This window comes from Silurus aristotelis (assembly GCF_946808225.1).
Source record: "Silurus aristotelis genome assembly, chromosome: 1".
Classification (NCBI taxonomy): Eukaryota; Metazoa; Chordata; class Actinopteri; order Siluriformes; family Siluridae; genus Silurus; species Silurus aristotelis.
Genome location: NC_139574.1, coordinates 39,701,391 through 39,722,500, shown reverse-complemented (window position 1 = coordinate 39,722,500; position 21,110 = coordinate 39,701,391). Strand labels below are relative to the sequence as shown.

Genomic DNA, 21,110 nt, shown 5'->3' with positions numbered 1-21,110 from the left:
CCTTCCTGGTGGCTCCATCCTCAGCATTCTCCTACCGATATACCCCATGTCCCCCCTCTGCACATGTCCAAACCATCTTATTCATGTCTCTCTTATTTTGTCCCCAAAACGTCCTACATGTGCTGTTTCTCTAATAAACTTGTTTCTAATCCTGTCCATCTTCGTCACTCCCAACGAACATCTCAAAATCTTCAGCTCTGCTACCTCCAGCTCCAATTCCTGTCTTTTACTTAATGCCACTGTCTCCAAACCTTACAACATCTCAGGTCTCAACACAGTCCTATAAACTTTCCCTTTTAATCTCACAGATACTCTTCTATCACAAATCACTCCTGCTATCACTCTTCTCCACCCACTCCACCCTGCCTGCACTCTTTTCTTCACTTTTCTGACACACTCCCCATTACTTTGCACTGTTGACCCCAGATACCTGAACTTCACCTTTTCCACCTTTTCTCCCTGCAACCGCACCCCTCCACTGCCCTCCCTCTCATTCACACACATGTATTCTGTCTTACTTTTACTGACTTTCATTTCCCTTCTCTGCAGCGTGTACCTCCACCTCTCCAGGCTCTTCATAACCTGTTTACTACTCTCACCACTCATAACAATATCATCCACAAACATCATAGTCCACGGAGACTCCTGTCTGACCTCGGCCGTCAACCTGTCCATCACCACTGCAAACAGGAAAGGGCTCAGAGCTGATCCTTGATGCAGTTCCAACGTTCCACCTCCACACTGTTCTCATGCATGTCCTCACATACTTCTCTGACACACCAGACTTCCTTATACAATACCACAACTCCTCTCTAAACACTGTTGTATGCTTCCTCTAGATCTATAAACACAATGCAACTCCTTCTGACCTTCTCTATACTTCTCTTTCAACATTCTCAAAGCAAATAATTGAGAAAAGAAGACAAAGATAAAATAAATTTTTATTAGTCCTCTTCATGTTTTATATGCAGTTTCTGCTGTTTATTCAGTTAAATACCCGCACTGAAGCACATGTTAGGTTATGTAACTGTACATCCTCAGTGTTATAGTTACTGTTCATGTAACTGTACATCCTCAGTGTTATAGTTACTGTTCATGTAACTGTACATCCTCAGTGTTATAGTCTAATGCTCATGTAACTGTTTATATCTCTGTGATGTCACAGTGCGCCACTTTCGACCACATGCATAAAAGCCAGAACACTGAGCTTACGGCCATACCACTCTGAGAACGCTTGATCTTGTCTGATTTTGGAAGCAGCCAACAAACTCAACACGTCGCGCATCAAAATTCTCAATCCACTTCAGAAGAAACACATTAGCGGTAAGTTACTTTACAAGTCTTTAGTTTCATTAATTTTGCAGGTTCATCGCTAGTCACGCGTTAGTCACGTGCTTACCCAGAACTTCCGGGAAGTACGCTCTAGCTAGCATGAAAAACATTAAGCTTCAATAAAGTCCCTAAATCCTAACATCATCTAAACATGACATTACTACTTAACGCTCACGAGTACATTTAAAGGCTGTAAGCAGAAGGAGGCTCCACTGAGTAAACGCATCCCATCAGCTGAGGAAGAACGATCAGACTACAGAGATACTCATTATAAAAAAATTAACAAAGACCATTATGGAATGATTTGTGATTAAAGCAGTTCTTACTTTTTTTAGATTCAATAAACTCTCTAGAAGAAAATGTTGAAAAGGCCTACAGAAATGGAAAAGACAAGCATAAGCCAGCAGGAGCTTCAGGCCATTAAGAGCCTTATGCTACTCAGCAACACTCACAAGTATGTTTTTTGCTCTTTATACTTTATTCCAATCATTGCAGTGATACAATATAATATGTAATATAATAATATATTATATAATGTTTTATCTATATGTTTCTTTTCCCTTCCACAGAAATGTCAGTGTTGAAAACCAGCTTCTGGCACTTAAAGGTGTGTAAGAAAGTACAAGTTGATTATTACTGCATGATTCAGTTCTATTAAAATAAACATATAATGTGATAATGTGATCTGAGCACCTTTTCATTTCATTTTGTAAATTATTTTACAGAAGTGAACACCAGACAAAATCTGGAAATCCGAGGCCTGAAATGCAAAATCAGCAGCATGGAGAAAAGCTTTCGCTTAATGGAGGTACTTTCTTTCCATTTTTAAATGCAAACATCATTGAACTTTTAGTGAGAAATGTGACTAAATAAAACTTAATCTGTTTTTTTTTTTTTTTTGATCCTCAACAGGAAAAACTTTACAAAGTGGAGAACGAGTTGAACAAAGGTAACAGTAAAATCTCTAATACTAAGTTTCTGTACATTTTGATGTGTTCTGTATTTGCATTGACTATGGAATAAATGAACACAAATAATTAATAATACAATAAAAAATTATAATTAATAAAAAAATTAAGCAAGCAGGAAGCTGATAAACGTATTTAAATGTGACATGTTGTAATCTAATTTTAGTGGATATACAGTTTAATCTTAGCATGTGCTAAACCTAGTATGTACATTATCACCAAAAGTATTGGAACAATAATGGAAAAAGTATTGACAAGGCAAATTCTTCACCATCTTAATGAACCTAAATGTGTAACAGTCATTTTTTAAGATCTAGGAAGAAATATTGTAGGTCTCTCGGGATAAGGGCGTGTGACAAATGATATAAATTTATTTTATATTCATACAGGCCCAAAGCCCACAGCAAAGAGAACTGGATCAGACATGTCACCACCCAGGAAAGCTCAAAAGCCTCGACTTGATGCTGCTTTAGCTGATCCTGTAAACACAACACACACAACACAATCTCTCATCTCCAGTGCATTAGAAACACTACAAAAGTCCTGTTCTGATGTTTTACCAACAGACAGGATTCATGCACTTCTCACAGGAACAAGTGAACTTCCTGTTCTGAGAGATGAAGAGAAACACGTCATTTCTGAGTTTTGTGTAAACGAGGTCAGTTCTTATCTTCTGTTTTATTTAATGTGCATGCGATTTAAATACTTTATTCTTTAGCTGTGGATTTGAGTTTAAATTTTTTTAAAGTTGATTCATAATTCACTGGTCCTGATGTTCTTAAATTGAACAGTAGATATGATTTATTATGTCAAATTTTGTACATTTTATACAATATCTAATAGTTTTCCTAAACCCAGTCTACAGTCAAGTCTTAACTTCATAATATTTGTTTTAAAAACATGATTTAAATACATGTTTATTCAGTTGGATGCTAAAAGTTTTCTTCCGTCTTATTTAGTCCTTAGCAGAGACGTTTCTGTCTGTGATTTTGGAGAAGCTCAAGGTGGAAAACGGGTTTATGGGACATGATCTCCTGCAGTCTCTCTGTAGGGTTTATGTAGGCGTGTGTCAACAGAGAGGAGACACTCACAAAGCACATGCTCTCGCCTACAGACTCCTTAAAGAAGGTGAGATTATATTTCATTACTTATCTACTAAAAATGATCTGGACACTGATACAGAGAGGACAATTGTGTCTTGTTGTTGGTGATGTACAGTGGATGTAAAAAGTTTACACACTTATGAAATGGCAGGTTTTTTAAATATAAAGATAAAAATAACAACAGTGTAAACGTCAAACTTGTTACATGTTTAATGTGATTTTCCAAAAAACAAAGATCCAGAGAAAAATATTTAATAATTGGTAACTTTTTAAATAAAAAACTATCACATCTTGATTGCATAAGTCTGAAAATCCCCCATAACTAATACTTTGTGGAAGCACAATTTGCCTTTATTATGGCATCAAGTCTTTGTGAATAATCTCTATTAACTTCCCACATCTACACTTTTATCTATTCTACTTTGCAGAAATGTTTCTTTCAATTGCGAGGTGATCTCCTGTGTACAGCTCTTTGTAGGTCATTCCATAGGTTTTCAGTTGGGTTGAGGTCTGGGCTTTGGCTGGACCATTCCAGTACTGTGATGATCCTTTTCTGAAGCCGTGCCTTTGCTAATTTGGATATGTGCTTTTGGTCATTGTCATGTTGAAATGTGAAACTCCTCTTTATTTACAGCTTTTTTTACAGAGGACAATGTCACAGTCTTCTGGGTTCTCTCCCTCTCTGCTGGATCTCTTTCTTCCCCAGGAGTGGCTCTCGTTCCTGATCATCCCCTCGTCTTATGCTCGTGTCATGCTTTATTTTTCCTGGCTCCGGAAACACAACCCCTATCTAGATTAGAACAGTGGACGAGTCTTGGAATGGGGGGTGCCCTGCCAGACCCGCTGTCTCGCCTCAATCGGCCCTGTACCTGTCCTGTCACGTCAGGAGCCTCAACATGATCTCAGCTCTATCCCGGCAGTCTACCATGACCTAGGGCAACCTCAGCAAGGTCAAAGCATCCTCCCTTCCACCACACCGGCCACATGACTGTGCCATCAACCTGTTGCCTGGAACCTCTTCTCCCCATGGACGTTTGTACAATCTGTCTGGACTGCAGAAGGCCATGCACCAGTATAATCAGGAGTCTCTCTCTGCCGGGAGTATTCACCCATCCTCCTCCCCCGCTGGGGCTGGGTTCTTCTTTGTGGAGAAGAAGGACAAACCCTTCGCCCATGTAAAGACTATCAGGGACTTAACGCCATTACTTTTAAGAATCGCTATCTCCTACCACTCATGGTGAACGGGAGCTCCTGGCTATCAAGCTGGCCTTAGAGGAGTGGTGTCATTGGCTTGAGGGGGCCAAGGTGCCATTCATGGTTTCATGGCAAACGATGTCCCGCGCCCGGTACCGGGTAGGCCAGAAGGTCTGGCTGTCCACCCGAGACCTCTCTCTCAAGGCTGCCCCTGTCCCATTTCTAAAATGATCAACACTGTTGCGGTCTGCCTCAAACTCCCCAGAGTCCTCCGAATCCACCCATCCTTTCACGTTTCCCGTCTCAAACCCGTCTCGGCTTGTGCCTTCCGTTTCGCGGCACGCAAGTCCGGTTCTGCAACGTGCACTTCCGGGTCGGCAGCAATTTTGAGGTTTTCCCGCGCTGCCCGGTATTTAAGAACCCTAAAAACTTTCCCTCTCTGCCGGGATATCGCTTTCTTCCCCGATTCTTGCTGAGGTTTTCCTGCCCTTTTTCCACCGGTTTGCCTGCCTGTTTTTACGGCTTTTTTTTTGTGGCTTTTTTTCTATGTTTTGTTCGGTTTTTTGGCTATTTTTGTTCTGTGTTTATGCCTGGATTGCTTTGCTGCATGCTCGGACTAAATAGATGTGTTTTCTTTGGACTTTTGGGGGTTTTGTTTCTTGTATTATTTACTTGGAGGATGCTCTGTATTGGCTTTGCACCAAACATACCTTTTAGATTTATGGGAAATACGTTTAATCTTTTGTCTTGTTGGACCAACACATTTTCCTACATGGTTGTAGTTGAATGAATTAATCTTTTGTCATCATTTAAATGTGTTTGCATATTCATATTAGCTTTATTGTTATTTCTCTCTGCAATTTGATAAGATGCAATTTTATAAGGTGTGTCAACTTTTTATATCCAATGTCTTTTTTTTTTTTTTACAGTGTATTTATTTTCTGTTGTCTTGTTGCTTTGCAGACTTTCTTGAAGCCCCCAAAGTGATTATGGTCATGGTGACAGCATGGCCAAGTTTTTTGTCCCATGAAAGTTCTTTATGCCGAGCAATTCACATAGTGAGCAACCTGAAAGCAAAGGGAAAGATATTTCACTTGCTTACCAAGTATCTGCACTGGGATGAGGTAAGAAGCTGATCCTCAGTGTTCCTCTCAGTGTCAATTTTTTAAACTGGACTTTATCAAGTATTTTACTGCCTCCTTAATCTCCCTTTAATTTCCAAGTATCAGTGTAATCTAGTGGGACAAATTTTTTAAACATTTATGTTGAACTATGCTGTCAGTCAAACAGTGTTTTATTGCATTGGGTATTAAATAATGATGTATTTTTTGCCAGGAGCCTCCAGGAAACATCCACAATGCTATCACCAGCACCCTGAAGTCTTTTCTGGAAGACAGCAGTCTGAGGTTCCTGGAGAACAGCTGGTATGGTTATGATCTTTGCCCTGCTATCTGGAACTACATCTTCAGCCTGGATCTTCTGTGTGCACAACTGGGCTGGACTTGGACCATTACCAATATTATACGGTACTGAATGCAAAACATCTTCAACATATTTAATTCTCAGCTTTTTAATATTCAAATCTGAATGATAAAAAATTGATCATTATTTTTCTATAACATCAGGGCTGAGAGGATTTCAGCTGCAAAGTTAATATTTAGGCAGCTTTTTTATATCTTATCTTTAATACAATAAGATCTCACAGGGAAATATTGGGTTATTGTTGATATAGTGATGTTTCTGTGAGGAAATGTTTATTGTGCATTTATAAATGAAGTTTCCAGGATCAGTGTTCAGACAGTCAGAGAGAATTCTGTAATTTTAGCTGTAAGTATTTCACAATGAGAGGGTCTTTTTTCAGGAAGTGGTAGCTCAGCAGTGGTGAAGGCTCTGGATTACTGATCGGAAGGTCGGGGGTTCAAGCCCCAGAATCACCAAGTTCCACTTTTTAGGCCCTTGAGCAAGACCCTTAACTCTCTGTGCTCCAGGGGTGCTGTAGTCATGGCTGACCCAGTGCTCTGCCCCCGGCTTTCTATCATCACTGGGGTATGTGAAGAAAGAATTTTTCTGTGCTTTAAGGTACATTTGACAAGTAAAAAGTACCTTTAACCTGTGACCTAGTTCTTATTGATGATTTTTTTCATTAACGGTCAATAATCTAGAGGTCGTTTGAAATATTGCGACGTTCACATTTATGTTGCATAAAATCACAAGTGATAATAAAACCACAATGGCTGCTCCATAACCACCACAAAGACCCTCAACATATCCATTTCTCCTCTTTTTTATTTACTAGAAAGGATCTTTGGCTGATCCTTGACACTTGGCTGAGGCAAGCAAGAACAGAGCAAACACCGTTCCGAGATGTCTGTGTAGCAGCAGTTTTCAGGCTACTTGGTAAGTTTACTGTAAATCCTGTTTCAGAGCATCATCTCAGATTATTTCTGGATTCTTCAGTTTGTCACTCGTGTTTTTTGTCCTTCTCAAAAGGGCGACTTGGTCAACTAGGACTTAAGGTGAACATGCTAACGTCACTCGAAAACCTGGCAAAAAGCATAAATCAGTTTGGAATGCAAAACTTCTCAAAAGGAATTTCTAAAGAATCAAATAAAGATGTTTTTATTGATCTTTATCTTTATTCTCTGATGTTTAGTTTTGTGCTTCAGCAGATCCTAATTTTGTATTGGATGTTGTGTGCAGGTATGCCATGGGAAGTGCAGCTCTCAGTCATTTATGCCATTCATGATCTGGCACCCAGCAACCCTGAAGCAGCTCTGAAGACTTTGGAATCATGGAGGAAAAACAGCACACAGCGCGTTCCCCCAGCCGTCATCAAATGCATTACGCAAATCAGTTTCCTTTGTCATCAGACCAAGTCACAAAACTCTAAGAAAATACTGTAGTGATTATTATAGTGAGCACTGCATCCCCCAGGTCTGTATCCTCAGTCACCAGCTGTTCACACTGTGAAACATGACTGTGCTGCAATGCACAGCTCCAATCATCAAGTTTAGCAGTCACATGACCATCATGAGTCTCATCAGCAAAAACGACCAGACGCTTTCAGACAGGAAATGCAGTGGATAATGGACTGGTGCTGACTCAACAATCTTTGTGTTCAGCTGTGGAAAACCTCATCTGGTCTCACAAAGCCACCAGCATTGTGGATGACCACATACACCCTTTACATTATTGATTATATCAGTGGAGGGCCGTGCATTTGGTACCTGGGCCTTCAGTGGGTACTTACCCAACTTAATCCACCTCTTAATACTACCACTATCACGTCGCAATTATAGAAACCATCAATACCATAAAAAAAATGCAATATAACAACGTGTGGTATTACAGAGACAGCGGCATTTCACATATGAAGGTGAAAACCATTTTACTAAAGCCAGAAACCCAGACTTCAAAAATCTACACTACAACTGCAACTGTGCACCTACATCATCTGGAGCAGTTCAGAACCAATATTTGTGTAATAACATGACCAAAACATAAAAATTTTAATAAAATACAACCTACTCAGCAGAGATGCAGACTCATAATGTGCTCCTCAGAGCCTGTAATCCAGTGGTACCGCTTGTATTCACTGGTCTGGAAGTGGTCAACAAACCCTTTCATGGGCTAAGATAAGCTAGCTAGCTTTGGGGTTAGCCGACCTCCTCACGATGTCTAGCTTTTCTTTGAAATGTATTTTTAAGAATGTCCGAAACTAAATAAATTTTTCTTTCTCCATAGCCATAAAAAAGTCTAACTCAGATGTATTCATGTAAACACAGAGCTACACACATGTTTTGTTAGTTTAACTTGGCTGTAACAGTTTCTTTTTGACCAACCAATCAAAGGACGGAAAAATGCTGACGCTATTCTTGGCCTCATTTCTATTAGAGACTGAGATAAAAGGCCAGCAGTACAGACTTTGAAGGCCTGGGCGGATTAGATTGACATGGCAGCACATAGAGGCTGAAATTTGTTTGGAGAAATGCTACGAAATGAAGAGAATAGACTTTTGGGAAATAATTAATACAATTTCATGAAACAAATATTACAAATTAAGTTGTAAATGTAGGTCAGTGCTTGTGATAGTGTTTAGGCCAGCAGAGGAGGCTTTACTGGCCCTGACCGCCCACCAGTGGATTATATACACAATATATTTGCACTTCCACATGGATCATACTGCGATGATGTTTGCACACATGTAGTCTTTAGATAGATAGATAGATAGATAGATAGATAGATAGATAGATAGATAGATAGATAGATAGATAGATAGATAGATAGATGGATAGATAGATAGATAGATAGATAGATAGATAGATAGATAGATAGATAGATAGATAGATAGATAGATAGATTGTGAGAACATAATATTTTATCCTTCCTTTCCCTCTGTTATGTGCGCATGCGCATAGTGATTGTGCGCGTGTAGGGGAGAGAGAGAGAGAGAGAGAGGTTGGAGGGCAGAGCATCTCGGTGTGACATCACAGTAGGGCAACGTCTATGTAAGTCAGAACGCGCCTCTGTTTCTCTCATTTCCGGGTTTTGTGTGTGTGAGTAAAGACACGTAAACATGGAGCTCTTTAGAAGGTTTAAAGAAATGTTTCAAACCAGAAGAAAGAGGAAAACTAAGCAGATTTCTGAAAAGAATGAGAAGCTGGAACATATGGAGAAAGTAGTAAAAGACTTGGATGCATTTTCTGGACCAAAGATAGAGAAGATAACAGAAGAGAAAGAAGAGAAAGCCATTCTGCTACAGACGGTGCAAAAGCTGGAGGCTACTTTGGCTTCTGACCGAAAGCCCACCATGAAGCTCCAGTCTTCCCTGAAAATCCATAGGGAACTGGACAAAACTGTAGAATGTAAGAGAGAGAACAAAAACGAAACGAGAGAACAAAAACAACTGAAGGAACATGTTGCTCAGCTTGAGGTCACTTTGGAACAGACGACCAAAGAGCTCCAGCCGTCCCTGAAAATCCATGAAGAACTGGAGAAAGCTGTAGAATGGGAGAGAGAGAGCTGGGTGACAGAACAAAAGCAACAGCTGGAACGTGTTTCTCAGCTCGAGGCCAATTTGGAATTTGAGAGAAATAAATGGGAGGAGAAAAGCAAGAAGGATCAACTAGACATGAGGGAGAGAACCAACTTACACCTCATCAGAGAGGTCCAGGATACTCTGAATCTCTGTAAAGAAGAGAGGAAGACTGCAAAGCATGAGAAAGATCATTTTATGAGACACCAAGAGCGACTGGAGGAACGTGTTGCTCAGCTGCAGGCAACTTTGGATTCTGAAAAAAATAAATGCCAATTAAAAATAAAGAAGGCCAAACAAGACATGCAGGAGAGGACCATCCTACATCTTCAAACCGTCAGAGACCTTCAAGATGCCCTGAATCAGTGTGAGGAAGAGAAGAATTGTGCAGAGCATGAGCGAGATAATTTGATTAGAGAACGAGAACAACAGGAGGAACATGTTGCTCAGCTGAAGGCCACTTTGGAATTTGAGAAAAATAAGTGGAGGGAGAAAAGTAAGAAGTCCAAACTGGACATGGAGAAGAACAACAATTTACAGCTCCAGACCATTAGAGAGCTCCAGGATTCTCTAAATCACTGTGAGGAGGAGAAGAATTGTGCAAAGCATAAGCGAGATAATTTGATTAGAGAACGAAAACATCTGGAGGACCATGTTGCTCAGCTGAAGGCAACTTTGAATTTTGAGAGAAATAAATGGAATGAGGAAAAAAAGAAGGTTGAACTAGATATGGTTTGGAGTTCTAATATGTTCCTCTCCTCCATTCGAGAGCTCCAGGATACCGTAAATCACTGTAAGATACAGAAGAAAAGCAATTAGAGAAACATGTAGCTCAGCTGAGGGCACTTTGGGATCTTATTATAAGAAACAGCAGCAAGATGAGACGAATCTGGACATCAAAGACAGGAACAGAAAGCTGAACCTCTACAAGCCCAAAGAGTCGCAGAAAATTGCTGAGGAAACAAAGATTGTTAGGTGAAGGAAGAAAAATGAGGATGGAAACCTGAGAGTGACAGCATGCTGTGCTGTTAACTAAACTGCAGCTTTCCAGTGTCCCAGGTGAGATACTTCTTCACCTTGGCTGCTATTTCAGGTCATTTAGGAATCCACCTCTCTTGGGTCAGGCCTGTGTTTTTCTCCTGGGTTTCTCTCGGCTGCACTGCTTCCAGTACGTGTATGTTGATGTTGGATTTTTTGTCCAATCAGATTTCAGTCTCTATGTGCTGCCATGTCAATCTAATCTGCCCAGGGCCTTCAAAGTCTGTAGTACTGACATTTTTATCTTAGTCTCTGTGATCAATGGGTCTCTTTAACCAATCAGATTTCAGATTCTCCTCACAGGGCAGCTAGCTGGCCCAGAATAGCGTCAGCATTTTTCCGTCCTCTGATTGGTTGGTCAGAGGGAAACTGTTACAGCCAAGTTCGACTGGCAAAACACATCTGTAGCTCTGCACACATTAATACATCTGAGTTAGACTTTTTTATGCCTACGGAGGAAGAGAAATTTATTTGGTCTCTGACATACTTAAAAATACATTTTCCAATAAAGCTAGACATCGTGAGGAGGTCGGCCAACCCTGTAGCTAGCTAGCGTGTCTCATCCCGGGAAAGGGTTTGTTCACCACTTCCAGACCAGTGAATACGAGTGGTACCACTGGATTACAGCCTCTGAGGAGGCACTGAGGAGCGGTGCACATTATGAGTCTGCATCTCTGGCGAGTAGGTTGTATTTTATTTACATTTTCATGTTTTTGTCATGTTATTACACAAATATTGATTCTGAACTGTTTCAGCTATTGTAGGTGCACAGTTGTGGTTGTAGTGTAGAGGTTTGGAGTTTTAACTGGGTTTCTTGCTTTAGTCAAATGCTTTTCACCTCCATATGTGAAATGTACGGTGGCCGAGAAGTGCAAAACATATTAACAAATCCGAAAACAAATTAACAAATCCGAAAACACAATGACAATTCAGACAAAGCGGAAAAGGTAAGTATAGTTTGTGAATTGAAAACTTAACGATCATTGGACGAGACACCTGTCATTCAAGATTGAAACTGAAGTAACAGACTGTTACTTCAGACGCTTTATGGTCTGATATCCATAACTGGCTTTACCCAAAGGTTCCCCATCTAAGAAATTTCACTGTGAAGGACTTGTATTAAATTATCTTTGGACTTGTAATAAACAATAACAAAGACCACTTTCTTGTTAATAATATACTTCTTATGGGAACATTTTATATACAAAATGGAAATACTTGAAACTTAAACCAACATTTTTTGCATTTTATAATGAGTTTATTTCTTTCACAAAAGCCCTAAAAGTGATTCAATGGAAAAATGCTTTTGTCCTTTATAGAAAAATAATTTACAGAATAAACCATAGCCCTGTTTATTTGTATCCTTTTTTTAATTGTAATTTTATTATTATAAATGTTATTTATTTATCTATTTTTTTCCCTCTTTCCCCTAAATATATGTGTATATATTTGTATTTTTAGGCACCTGTTCTGTGTATTGTAATGTAAATTGTACTTGTTATTGCCACGTTGTTTGTTTATGGCTAATTGTTTAATAAAAATAAATAAATAAGACTGTTGTACTTCCTGTATATTTTGAATGACAGGTGTCTCGTCCAATGATCGGTAAGTGTTTCATTCACAAACTTTACCTCCCTTTTCCGGTTTGTCTGAATTATTATGTTTTCGTATTTGTTAATTAGTTTTCTAAATTGTTAATGTGTTTGGCGCTTCTCAGCCACCGTAGAAATGCCTCTGTCTCTGTAATGCCACATATTGTTATATTGGGTTTTTGTATTGTATTGATGGTTTCTATAATTGTGACGTGATAGTGGTGGTATTACGAGGTGGATTAAGTTGGGTACGTCCCCACTAAAGTCACGGCCCGCAACTGACACTGTTATACCCCTAAACTGCACAGACGAACACCAGAGGATCGTCATCTTCAAACACAAAAAGTAATGCAGTCTCTTTGTTTGGATCACAATTTTTGCAAGTTGGTACGACCCAGTCTGTGGTTGGGCAGCACAGCGTGATTAAAGGCACAGGGTGGTGGATGTAAGATGTTTATGTGTAGTATATGGTCGACGTAGAAATAATGTACAGTGGTGTGAAAAAGTGTTTTCATTTCCTGATTTCTTATTTTTTTGTATGGTTGTCACACTTTAATGTTTCAGATCATTAAACTAATTAAAATATTAGTAAACGATAACACAAGTGAACACAACATGCAGTTTTTAAATGAAGGTTTTTATTAAAAACTGCATGGCCCTGTATAAAAATGTGTTTGCCCCTAAACCTAATAACTGATTGGGCCGCCCTTAGCAGCAACAACTGCAATCAAGCGTTTGTGATAACTTGCGATGAGTCCGTTACAGCGCTGTGGAGGAATTTTGGTCACTCGTCTATGCAGAATTGTTGTAATTCAGCCACATTGGAGGGATTTTGAGCACAAACCGCCTTTTTAAGGTCATGCCACAGCATCTCAATAGAATTCAGGTCAGGACTTTGAAACTTTGGAATGGCCTAGTCATTTTGTTTTTCTTCGGACATTTAGAGGTGGATTTGCTGGTGTGTTTTGGATCATTGTCCTGCGGCAGAAACCAAGTTTACATCAGCTTGAGGTCATGAACAATCCTTCAGGATTTTTTAGTAAGCAGCTGAATTCATGATTTCATTGATCACAGCAAGTCTTCCAGGTCCTGAAGCAGCAAAACAGCCCCAGACCATCACACTACCACCACCATATTTCACTGTTGGTATGATGTTCTTTTTCTCAAATGAGGTGTTACTTTTACGCAAGACGTAATGGGACACACATCTTCCAAAAGGTTCAACTTTTGAGTATTTTCCAAAAAGTTCTGGGGATCATCAAGATGTTTTCTGGCAAAACTGAGACGAGCCTTTATTTTCTTTTTGCTCAGCAGCTGTTTTCATCTTGGAACTCTGCCGTGTAGACCATTTTTGCCCAGTCTCTTTCTTATGGTGGAGTCATGAACACTGACCTTAACTGAGGCAAGTGAGGCTGCAGTTCTTTGGATGTTGTTGTGGGGTCTTTTGTGACCTCTTGGATGAGTCGTCACTGTGCTCTTGGGGTAATTTTGGTCAGCCAGCCACTCCTAAGAAGGTTCTCCACTGTTCCATGTTTTTGCCATGTGTGAATAATTTCTCTCACTGTGGTTCACTGGAGTCCCAAAGCTTTAGAAATGGCTTTATAACCTTTTCCAGTCTGATAGATCTCCATTACTTTCTTTCTCATTTGTTTCTGAATTTCTTTGGATCTCAGCATGATGTGTAGCTTTTGAGGATGTTTTGGTCGACTTCACTTTGTCAGGCAGGTCCTATTTAAGAGATTTCTTGATTGTGAACAGCTGTGGCAGTAATCAGGCCTGTGTGTGGTGAGAGAAATTTAACTCAGGTGTGATAAACCAAAGTTTTAACAGGGGGGCAGACACTTTTTCACACAGGGCCATGTAGTTTTGGATTTTGTTTCCCCTCAATAATCAAAACTTTTATTTAAAATCTGCATGTCGTGTTCACTTGTGTTATCTTTTACTAATATTTAAATTAGTTTGACGATCTGAAACATTAAAGTGTGACAAACATGCAAATAAATATACACCATAGTGTGAAAAAGTGTTTGCCCCCTTCCTGAATTCATACTACTACAAGAGTATGTACTTGATATACAATGCTATTTTTTTCTTTCTATGTCTTCCAACAGCCATTTAGTTGAATCTTCTGAGGAGAAGTGGGTTCCACACACCAGCTATCAACCAGAAAAGAGGTTCAAGCAGTCTCCAAACTCAGCACCTGTTTCAGCTCTACCGGTAAGAGTGAGAGACAGAAAATCCCAGTCTTCACTGGTTGTATCCCCCAACACACCTGAAGAAAGGTGGAATAAGGATTTTACACCACAGCCAGTCTGTAGACCATCTGTCATGGCACTTGTTGATGAGAAGATGTTGGAAATGGGCTACAAACTGTTCGTTGATGACTTCTACACAAGTCCAGCACTGTTTAGAGATTTCCTAAAAAAATTTACATCTGGGTGATGGTTTGAGGGTTTGTGGACTGAATTTTCCCACATGCCCGGATGTTAATTTTTTTAGGAGATCACTGCATGTTCCTGGATGGATGGAGGTAGGGCTTGGTGGGGCGGCTGCTCCCCGTCCACTGCTCAGCCATAGTGATACACAGTGGCCTCCTGCTCACCAGCTTTCCATTCAACTCTCTGATGGCATTAGTGGCTTCATCCAGAGAGGAATATCAGACAAATCTAAAGCCTTTGGACCGTCCATTGTGCAGAACCACCTGTAGGAGTGAGTGAGGAGATACAGAAAGCAAAAACAACAACAACAACGTTCTGGTCTCACTGGTGAATGAACAATGAAGCACTTTTATTTGAAAGGTCATTTTCTAAGAGCAGAAACTTGCTGCAAGTGTACACTGGTTCTGGTATAATAGAGGATCTAATCCTGAGTAAACACTTTATTGGGAAAGGAATAAAAATATAGGGATTAGTGATTGTAAGTGACAGTTGCGCTGGTGATGTTTCCATAAGACAAGAACAAATTACGCAAACGATTTTGATCCACACCATTGTCGAGGTTCTTCACAAACAGTTCGACTTCCTACAGAAAACAGAACAAATTCAGCATCCAATGTTTGAGTGCATGTGTGTGTTTGTATTCCTGACTTTAATAATACACACTGATCAATCACTCAGTATTAAACCAATTATTACTACATGTGACCAAACACAGCTGTGACCAAAACCTGCTTCAGATCATGAAAGTCTCTATAAAACACACTGGAAATGGAATCAGAATAGTTCCTGTGTGTCCAGTCTGAGAGGCTGCGGTGTGAATCGCCTGTTCCACTGCTGCTGGTTTTCTTTTCCAGGAATTGCAACTGGAACATCTGTAGATGCAGACAATCATCTCATGTTAGCATCCAATCAGAAGGTAAATTTAGCCAACATTAATACTTCTCTTCTGTTTTGAAGCTTTAACTGCACTTAATACAAAACTAATCGGACGGCTTTGATTTACTCTGTGGATGGATGTTCTTGTTGGCATTGGGTCTTGGGTCTGGGCAGGGTTTTGAAGGTGAGATGGTTTCTACCTTCATGCCGTGACTTCGTCCCTGGGTGGTCTGAGAGGGACTTTAGTACACGGTCCTGCTGCCCAGCACCCTGCCGCTCATCTCCATGATGTCTACTCGAGCCTCATCAGGTGATGAAAACGTCACATACCCGATGTCTTATTAGCGTCCGTTCTCCATCATGACCTGTACAGGACAGCGAGCAGAAACACAAAGCAAAGAACGCACATCAAACGTGTTAGAGGTTCGCAATATCAGAGCTCTCGACATTCAGAAAATACTCCACCTGAGTACGGGGAGGAAACCCCAAGTTACTGGGAAAGAAAGAAAATGTAAGGATCAGTAGTTATAAATGACGTGTGCATTGAGGACAGTCCCAAAACTCAGAATCGCTTCGTACAGGTCCTTCATCCACAGTACAGTCCAGATTTTTCAGCAGCAGTGTGACTGTCTACAGAACAACAACATCCAGTGTGTTCATCACTTCATTTACATTTCTTTGGCTTAAAAAAAAAACAGGAAACATTCAGCATTGGACTTTTAAGTAAGTTGTGCTGTGTGGCCAATCAGGAATTGGCAGTAAAAGTGCAAAAGTCTGAAGTTCATTTATGTGAACGATTTCATCTTTATTTTTAATAAATAAAAATAATATTTTTGTAACTGTTTTAAAGTAATGATGGTGTTTTAAACTAAGCATTTCTGAATATATTCTCAATCTAGAATGAGACTACAGGAACATTCTCCACTGGTGTTTGAGATCAGTTGCTCAGGTGAAGATCTGCAGAGCTGCAGGTTCTGAATACATTTTTCAATTAAACAAAACAACAAATGAATGATATGCAAATTTAGATTGAAATTAAATATTTTACTGACACTCTATCCTAAACGCTGTATTAGGATGTACTGTAGGTACAGTAAATCTTTCCCTGGTGAAGAGAAGAAAAAGGCAAAACCCACTAATAAAAGACAGATTATAAGATGGATGACAGAAAGAATAAAAGATCAGCCCTGATTTATGGCTCCATGAATTAATAAATTAAAACACCAAGATTTATAATGAAATCTAATCCACATGTCAAGATGTGATCATAACCTTTGGTCAAATAAAAGCTGATTCTTTCATGTAAAACACTATTTGTCAACAAACATTAGGGACCTTTGGGTCTTCAATATTAAGGTTTACATCAAATGTTAAGATCTTTTAGATATCTTTTCCAAACATTGGAGCATTAATTGTTTTTGTAATTAAACCAACACACTTTTTTCTCGTTAAACTCTCTGGATAAAACTGAGAAGAAACACGAGCAGGTGATGGAGTCCAATGTTCAGCTACAGAAAGAGATCTACAAACTGGTAGCAGACATGGACTTGGAGACATGGAGAAAGAGGAAGAGCTCCTTCAGACTAACAGGAAGTGCAGCATGATAATGTCAGTAAGGGAGAAAATCCTTGCATTAAGCAGCACATGATGAGTTCCATCACCTGCTGTATGAACCTGAACAGTATCTACATTGTATTTCTAGTTGGAGATGCTGATCAGATCACCAGGTCGCTGTCGTCACTCCGCACAAGAATATTTTCCTCATCTGTGCTTCATGCAATCTTTAATAAAACAACTTTTTTTACTGTCTACTTTTTCTTTTCTTTTTTATTTCTTGTAAACAAAGCTCAGTTAGCATGAGCTGGAAAGAGCTGCATTCCACTTCCTGTCAGGTGCGTCACAGTGCACGTCACGCGCTCTTTAACCTCTAAGAGCTTCTAAAGATGAATAAAACTAAGAACTCGCCCACACTGGGAATAAAAACCTCCCATGTATAGTTAAAATCCTGCACTCATTGGCTACATTTTCTATGGAACATGTTGTTTCCACACTGCTACTGGCTGAAAATAAAAGATTGGAAATGAAAGGTGGTGCAAAGCAAAACGTCACCACAAACACCTGCAGAGTTCAGTTGTATCACTGATAAGATTTTACCTGTCTTTGCCTTTTTTAGTGGTTACTCTCATTTGTTTTTTAACACTATATTTTTCCAGCCATATTTATTTTTTACCACCAAAATATCGTTCTTTATGTGAAAGTTACTCTAAAACAGATACAAACAAAAGGCCAAAAATGCTCTATGTTATGTTGTTCAGTGGAACCTTATCTTTCCAAATAAACAGGAATTTGCAGCAATTGTGCGTTTGGATGCGTTTGTGACTCGTTATTACAATTATAGTGTAAGTACTGTTTTTTTATGCATGTTGTTTGTGTGTACTGTTTACACAAATTTAGGAAATACATTTGATATAAGCGTTCCATTAAAAATCAGTGATCTAAAATCAATGCTTGAGGCTTAGACCTTTAGAATGATATATAATTCATGTTAATAAATGTTTTATGAAAATTTATACCCCTTTTTATTTAATTTATTGTTAAATAACTCCAGCAAACAGTGGTCACTTCAGGTAGCTGCTTTTGAACTGTAGGCTCCGCCTCCTCTGGTCAGGCTTTTGCTCTTGATTGGTCCTTTTTTCCCCAGGCCTCCATTACAATTACCAGGTGACTCCTACATATAGTAGAGAGCTGAAGACAGAGCCAACACAAGTAGGAGGAAAAATCTACTTAAGTACAGTAACGAAGTATTGGTTATACTCTGTTTTCTCCGATTACATAAAATACCAGAATAATACAGCAGATGCAGCCAATAATTATAAAGAATGCTATATTCATAATCCGGGTGAAGCGGGAGCAGACACCGCTGGGTGGATCCTGTTCCAGCTCAGTAGTGACTGGCTCCCCGAGGTCCAGGCTGCGGTGCTGACGGTTCGGGGAAGGGGGGACAGAGCTGGGGATGCGCTTCAACTGCAGCTTGCCTCTGTTGCGGTTGAAGTGGATGCTGTAGACACGCTGCATGGCCTCGGGGAGGCAGGACAGCACCACGCTGTCTGTCGCCAGTTTAGGGAGGCCCAGGGTGGGCACAGGGGTGTACGCTCTGCACAGAGGGCACTGCAGGCTGTCGGGCTGAGAGGATTTTATGTTGATGCGTGCGAGGCACTCCAGGCAGAAGGTGTGGCCACATTGCAGCACTTTGGGCGTGTTGAAGACGTTGTTGAACTGACTGAAACACACGGCACACTCCAGCTCTGGAAGGAAAACCTGGGCTTCAGGGACCTCGATGGTGCAAGACGTGGTGGTGGTGCAGGGTGTTGTGCATGGTGCTGTAGAAGGCGCTGTGGTCTCCGTGGGGCTGTCAGGGGCATAAGGAGAGCGATCCATGGCTGTTCGAGAGCTGCTGCGAGTCAGTGAGTCAGGTCTGCTGATCTGAAAATCAAACACACACACACACCACAATCTGGTTTATTTGCTTTACGAACTGATTCATTAAATACAGCACCAGAATGTGAGTTTCACATGTGTCCAATTCTCAACCAGCAAAAAGCCTTTCCTACTGTTAATGATACATTTGTTTTGGTAATGCAACAACACAGAGTCATGCAAAGCAGCAGAGAGAGCAGCGAACACCAGCATGTGACTCTTCTGCACCTGACCTGCAGGCTGGAGCTGTGTGCATGTACCGCATGTGTGTCAAATCAAATCGAATCAAATCAAATTTTATTCATCACATACACATACATACAGGGTATGACATGCAGTGAAATGCTTTATACGACGGTCCGACATGAGGGAATAGGATGGGGGGGGGAAAAAAAAAGAAGGCAGATAAATAATATGAGGTATAAAAGAACTATATAAAATAATAATATAAAATAAAATATAGAATATTAGATATAAAAGATATACAAAGTCTATAAATGTAAATATACAAAAAATGGCAGTAACCAGTGAACAGTAACAGTTAAACAATGTGAACAGTAAACAATGTGTAACAGAGTGAGTGAACAGTAAACAGTAAACAATGTAAACAGTAGACAATATTTGTGGTGGGTTGTCCATAAAGTGTTCGTGTGCGGTATGGTGTGGTGTAAAGGTCTGTAAAGTGTCCGTGTGCAGTATGGTGTGGTATAAAAATTTAATTAAATATAAAGTGCACTGTGCTGTGCAAGTCCAGAGATTAAAGTGTCGTGGTGCGAAAGGTGAGATATGTATAGAGAAGAAGTGTGATGATGGAAGGAGTGGGCCAGTTTTTAGATCCTGGGTGTTTCCTGATTTAAACTCCTAATAGCCTGCGGGAAGAAGCTCCTCCTCATTCTCTCCGTGTTCGCTTTCAGGGAGCGGAAGCGTTTCCCCGAGCGCAACAAAGAAAAGAGTCCATTGTTGGGTTGGCTGAGGTCCTTCATAATCTTCCTGGCTCTGGTCCGGCACCGCGTGCTGTAAATGTCCTGCAGGTCAGGGAGCTCAGTGTGGATGGTACGTTCAGCTGAACGCACCACCCTCTGGAGGGCTCGTCTGTCCTGCATGGTGCTGTTCCCGAACCAGGAAGTGATGCTACCCGTCAGAACGCTCTCACTGGTGCAGGTGTAGAAAGTCTTAAGCACCTGAGAGGGAAGTTTAAAGTCCCTTAAGCGTCTCAGATGGTACAGATGCTGCCGGGCCTTCTTCACCACGGTGTTGGTGTGACAGGACCAAGAAAGATCCTGTGTAATGTGAACACCAAGATACCGGAAACTGTCCACTCTGACCACTGGGGTCCCGCTGATGTTTATCGGTTGGTATGACCGCTCCCGCTTTGTACTGAAGTCCACGATCAACTCCTTAGTCTTGCTGACGTTCAGGAGAAGGTTGTTCTCCTGGCACCATCTCTCCAGGTTTTTAACCTCCTGTAGGTAGGCCGTCTCATCATTGTTGGAGATCAGACCCACCACAACAGTGTCGTCAGCAAACTTGATGATGGTGGTGGAGTTGGAAGTGGACACACAGTCGTATGTGTATAAACCCATACGACATAAACCCAATAGAGAATCTTTGGAGGGAGCTCAAACTCTGTGTTTCTCAGCGACAGGCCAGAAACCTGACTGATCTAGAGAAGATCTGTGTGGAGGAGTGGGCCAAAATCCCTCCTGCAGTGTGTGCAACCCTGGTGAAAAACTACAGGAAACGTTTGACTTCTGTAATTGCAAACAAAGGCTACTGTATCAAATATTAACATTGACTTTCTCAGGCGTTCAAATACTTATTTGCAGCTGTATCATACAAATAAATAGTAAAAAAATCATACATTGTGATTTCTGGATTTTTTTTTTTAGATTATGTCTCTCACAGTGGACATGCACCTACGATGACAATTTCAGACCCCTCCATGATTTCTAAGTGGGAGAACTTGCAAAATAGCAGGGTGTTCAAATACTTATTTTCCTCACTGTAAGTCCCATACTGCAGTGTCCGTGTCCGCTTGAGGTGGAATATAAACGGCA

General features: G+C 40.4%; 3 protein-coding genes across 3 annotated transcripts; 2 read left to right on the top strand and 1 right to left on the bottom strand.

Annotated features, from left to right (window-relative positions):
• The first annotated feature begins 1,709 nt into the window (after positions 1-1,709).
• On the top strand, positions 1,710-3,309 carry LOC310725230 (uncharacterized protein). Its single transcript, XM_083540028.1, has 7 exons — positions 1,710-1,786; positions 1,902-1,939; positions 2,058-2,140; positions 2,245-2,281; positions 2,690-2,781; positions 2,867-2,958; positions 3,260-3,309. Exons 1-6 carry the CDS (start codon positions 1,713-1,715, stop codon positions 2,912-2,914), a joined length of 372 nt encoding a protein of 123 aa, XP_083396154.1. The 5' UTR covers positions 1,710-1,712; the 3' UTR covers positions 2,915-2,958; positions 3,260-3,309.
• Positions 3,310-3,327: 18 nt separating this feature from the next.
• Positions 3,328-7,500, top strand: LOC310734014 (little elongation complex subunit 1-like; the record flags this gene model as incomplete). Its single annotated transcript, XM_083555566.1, has 5 exons — positions 3,328-3,428; positions 5,561-5,721; positions 5,933-6,123; positions 6,894-6,994; positions 7,298-7,500. Exons 2-5 carry the CDS (start codon positions 5,587-5,589, stop codon positions 7,498-7,500), a joined length of 630 nt encoding a protein of 209 aa, XP_083411692.1. The 5' UTR covers positions 3,328-3,428; positions 5,561-5,586.
• Positions 7,501-15,169: 7,669 nt separating this feature from the next.
• LOC310734004 (E3 ubiquitin-protein ligase RNF183-like) lies at positions 15,170-19,298 on the bottom strand (the record flags this gene model as incomplete). The annotated part of the gene is made up of 2 exons (XM_083555552.1): positions 18,418-19,298; positions 15,170-15,283 (listed from the first exon to the last, which is right to left on the bottom strand). Exons 1-2 carry the CDS (start codon positions 19,012-19,014, stop codon positions 15,170-15,172), a joined length of 711 nt encoding a protein of 236 aa, XP_083411678.1. The 5' UTR covers positions 19,015-19,298.
• Positions 19,299-21,110: the final 1,812 nt, after the last annotated feature.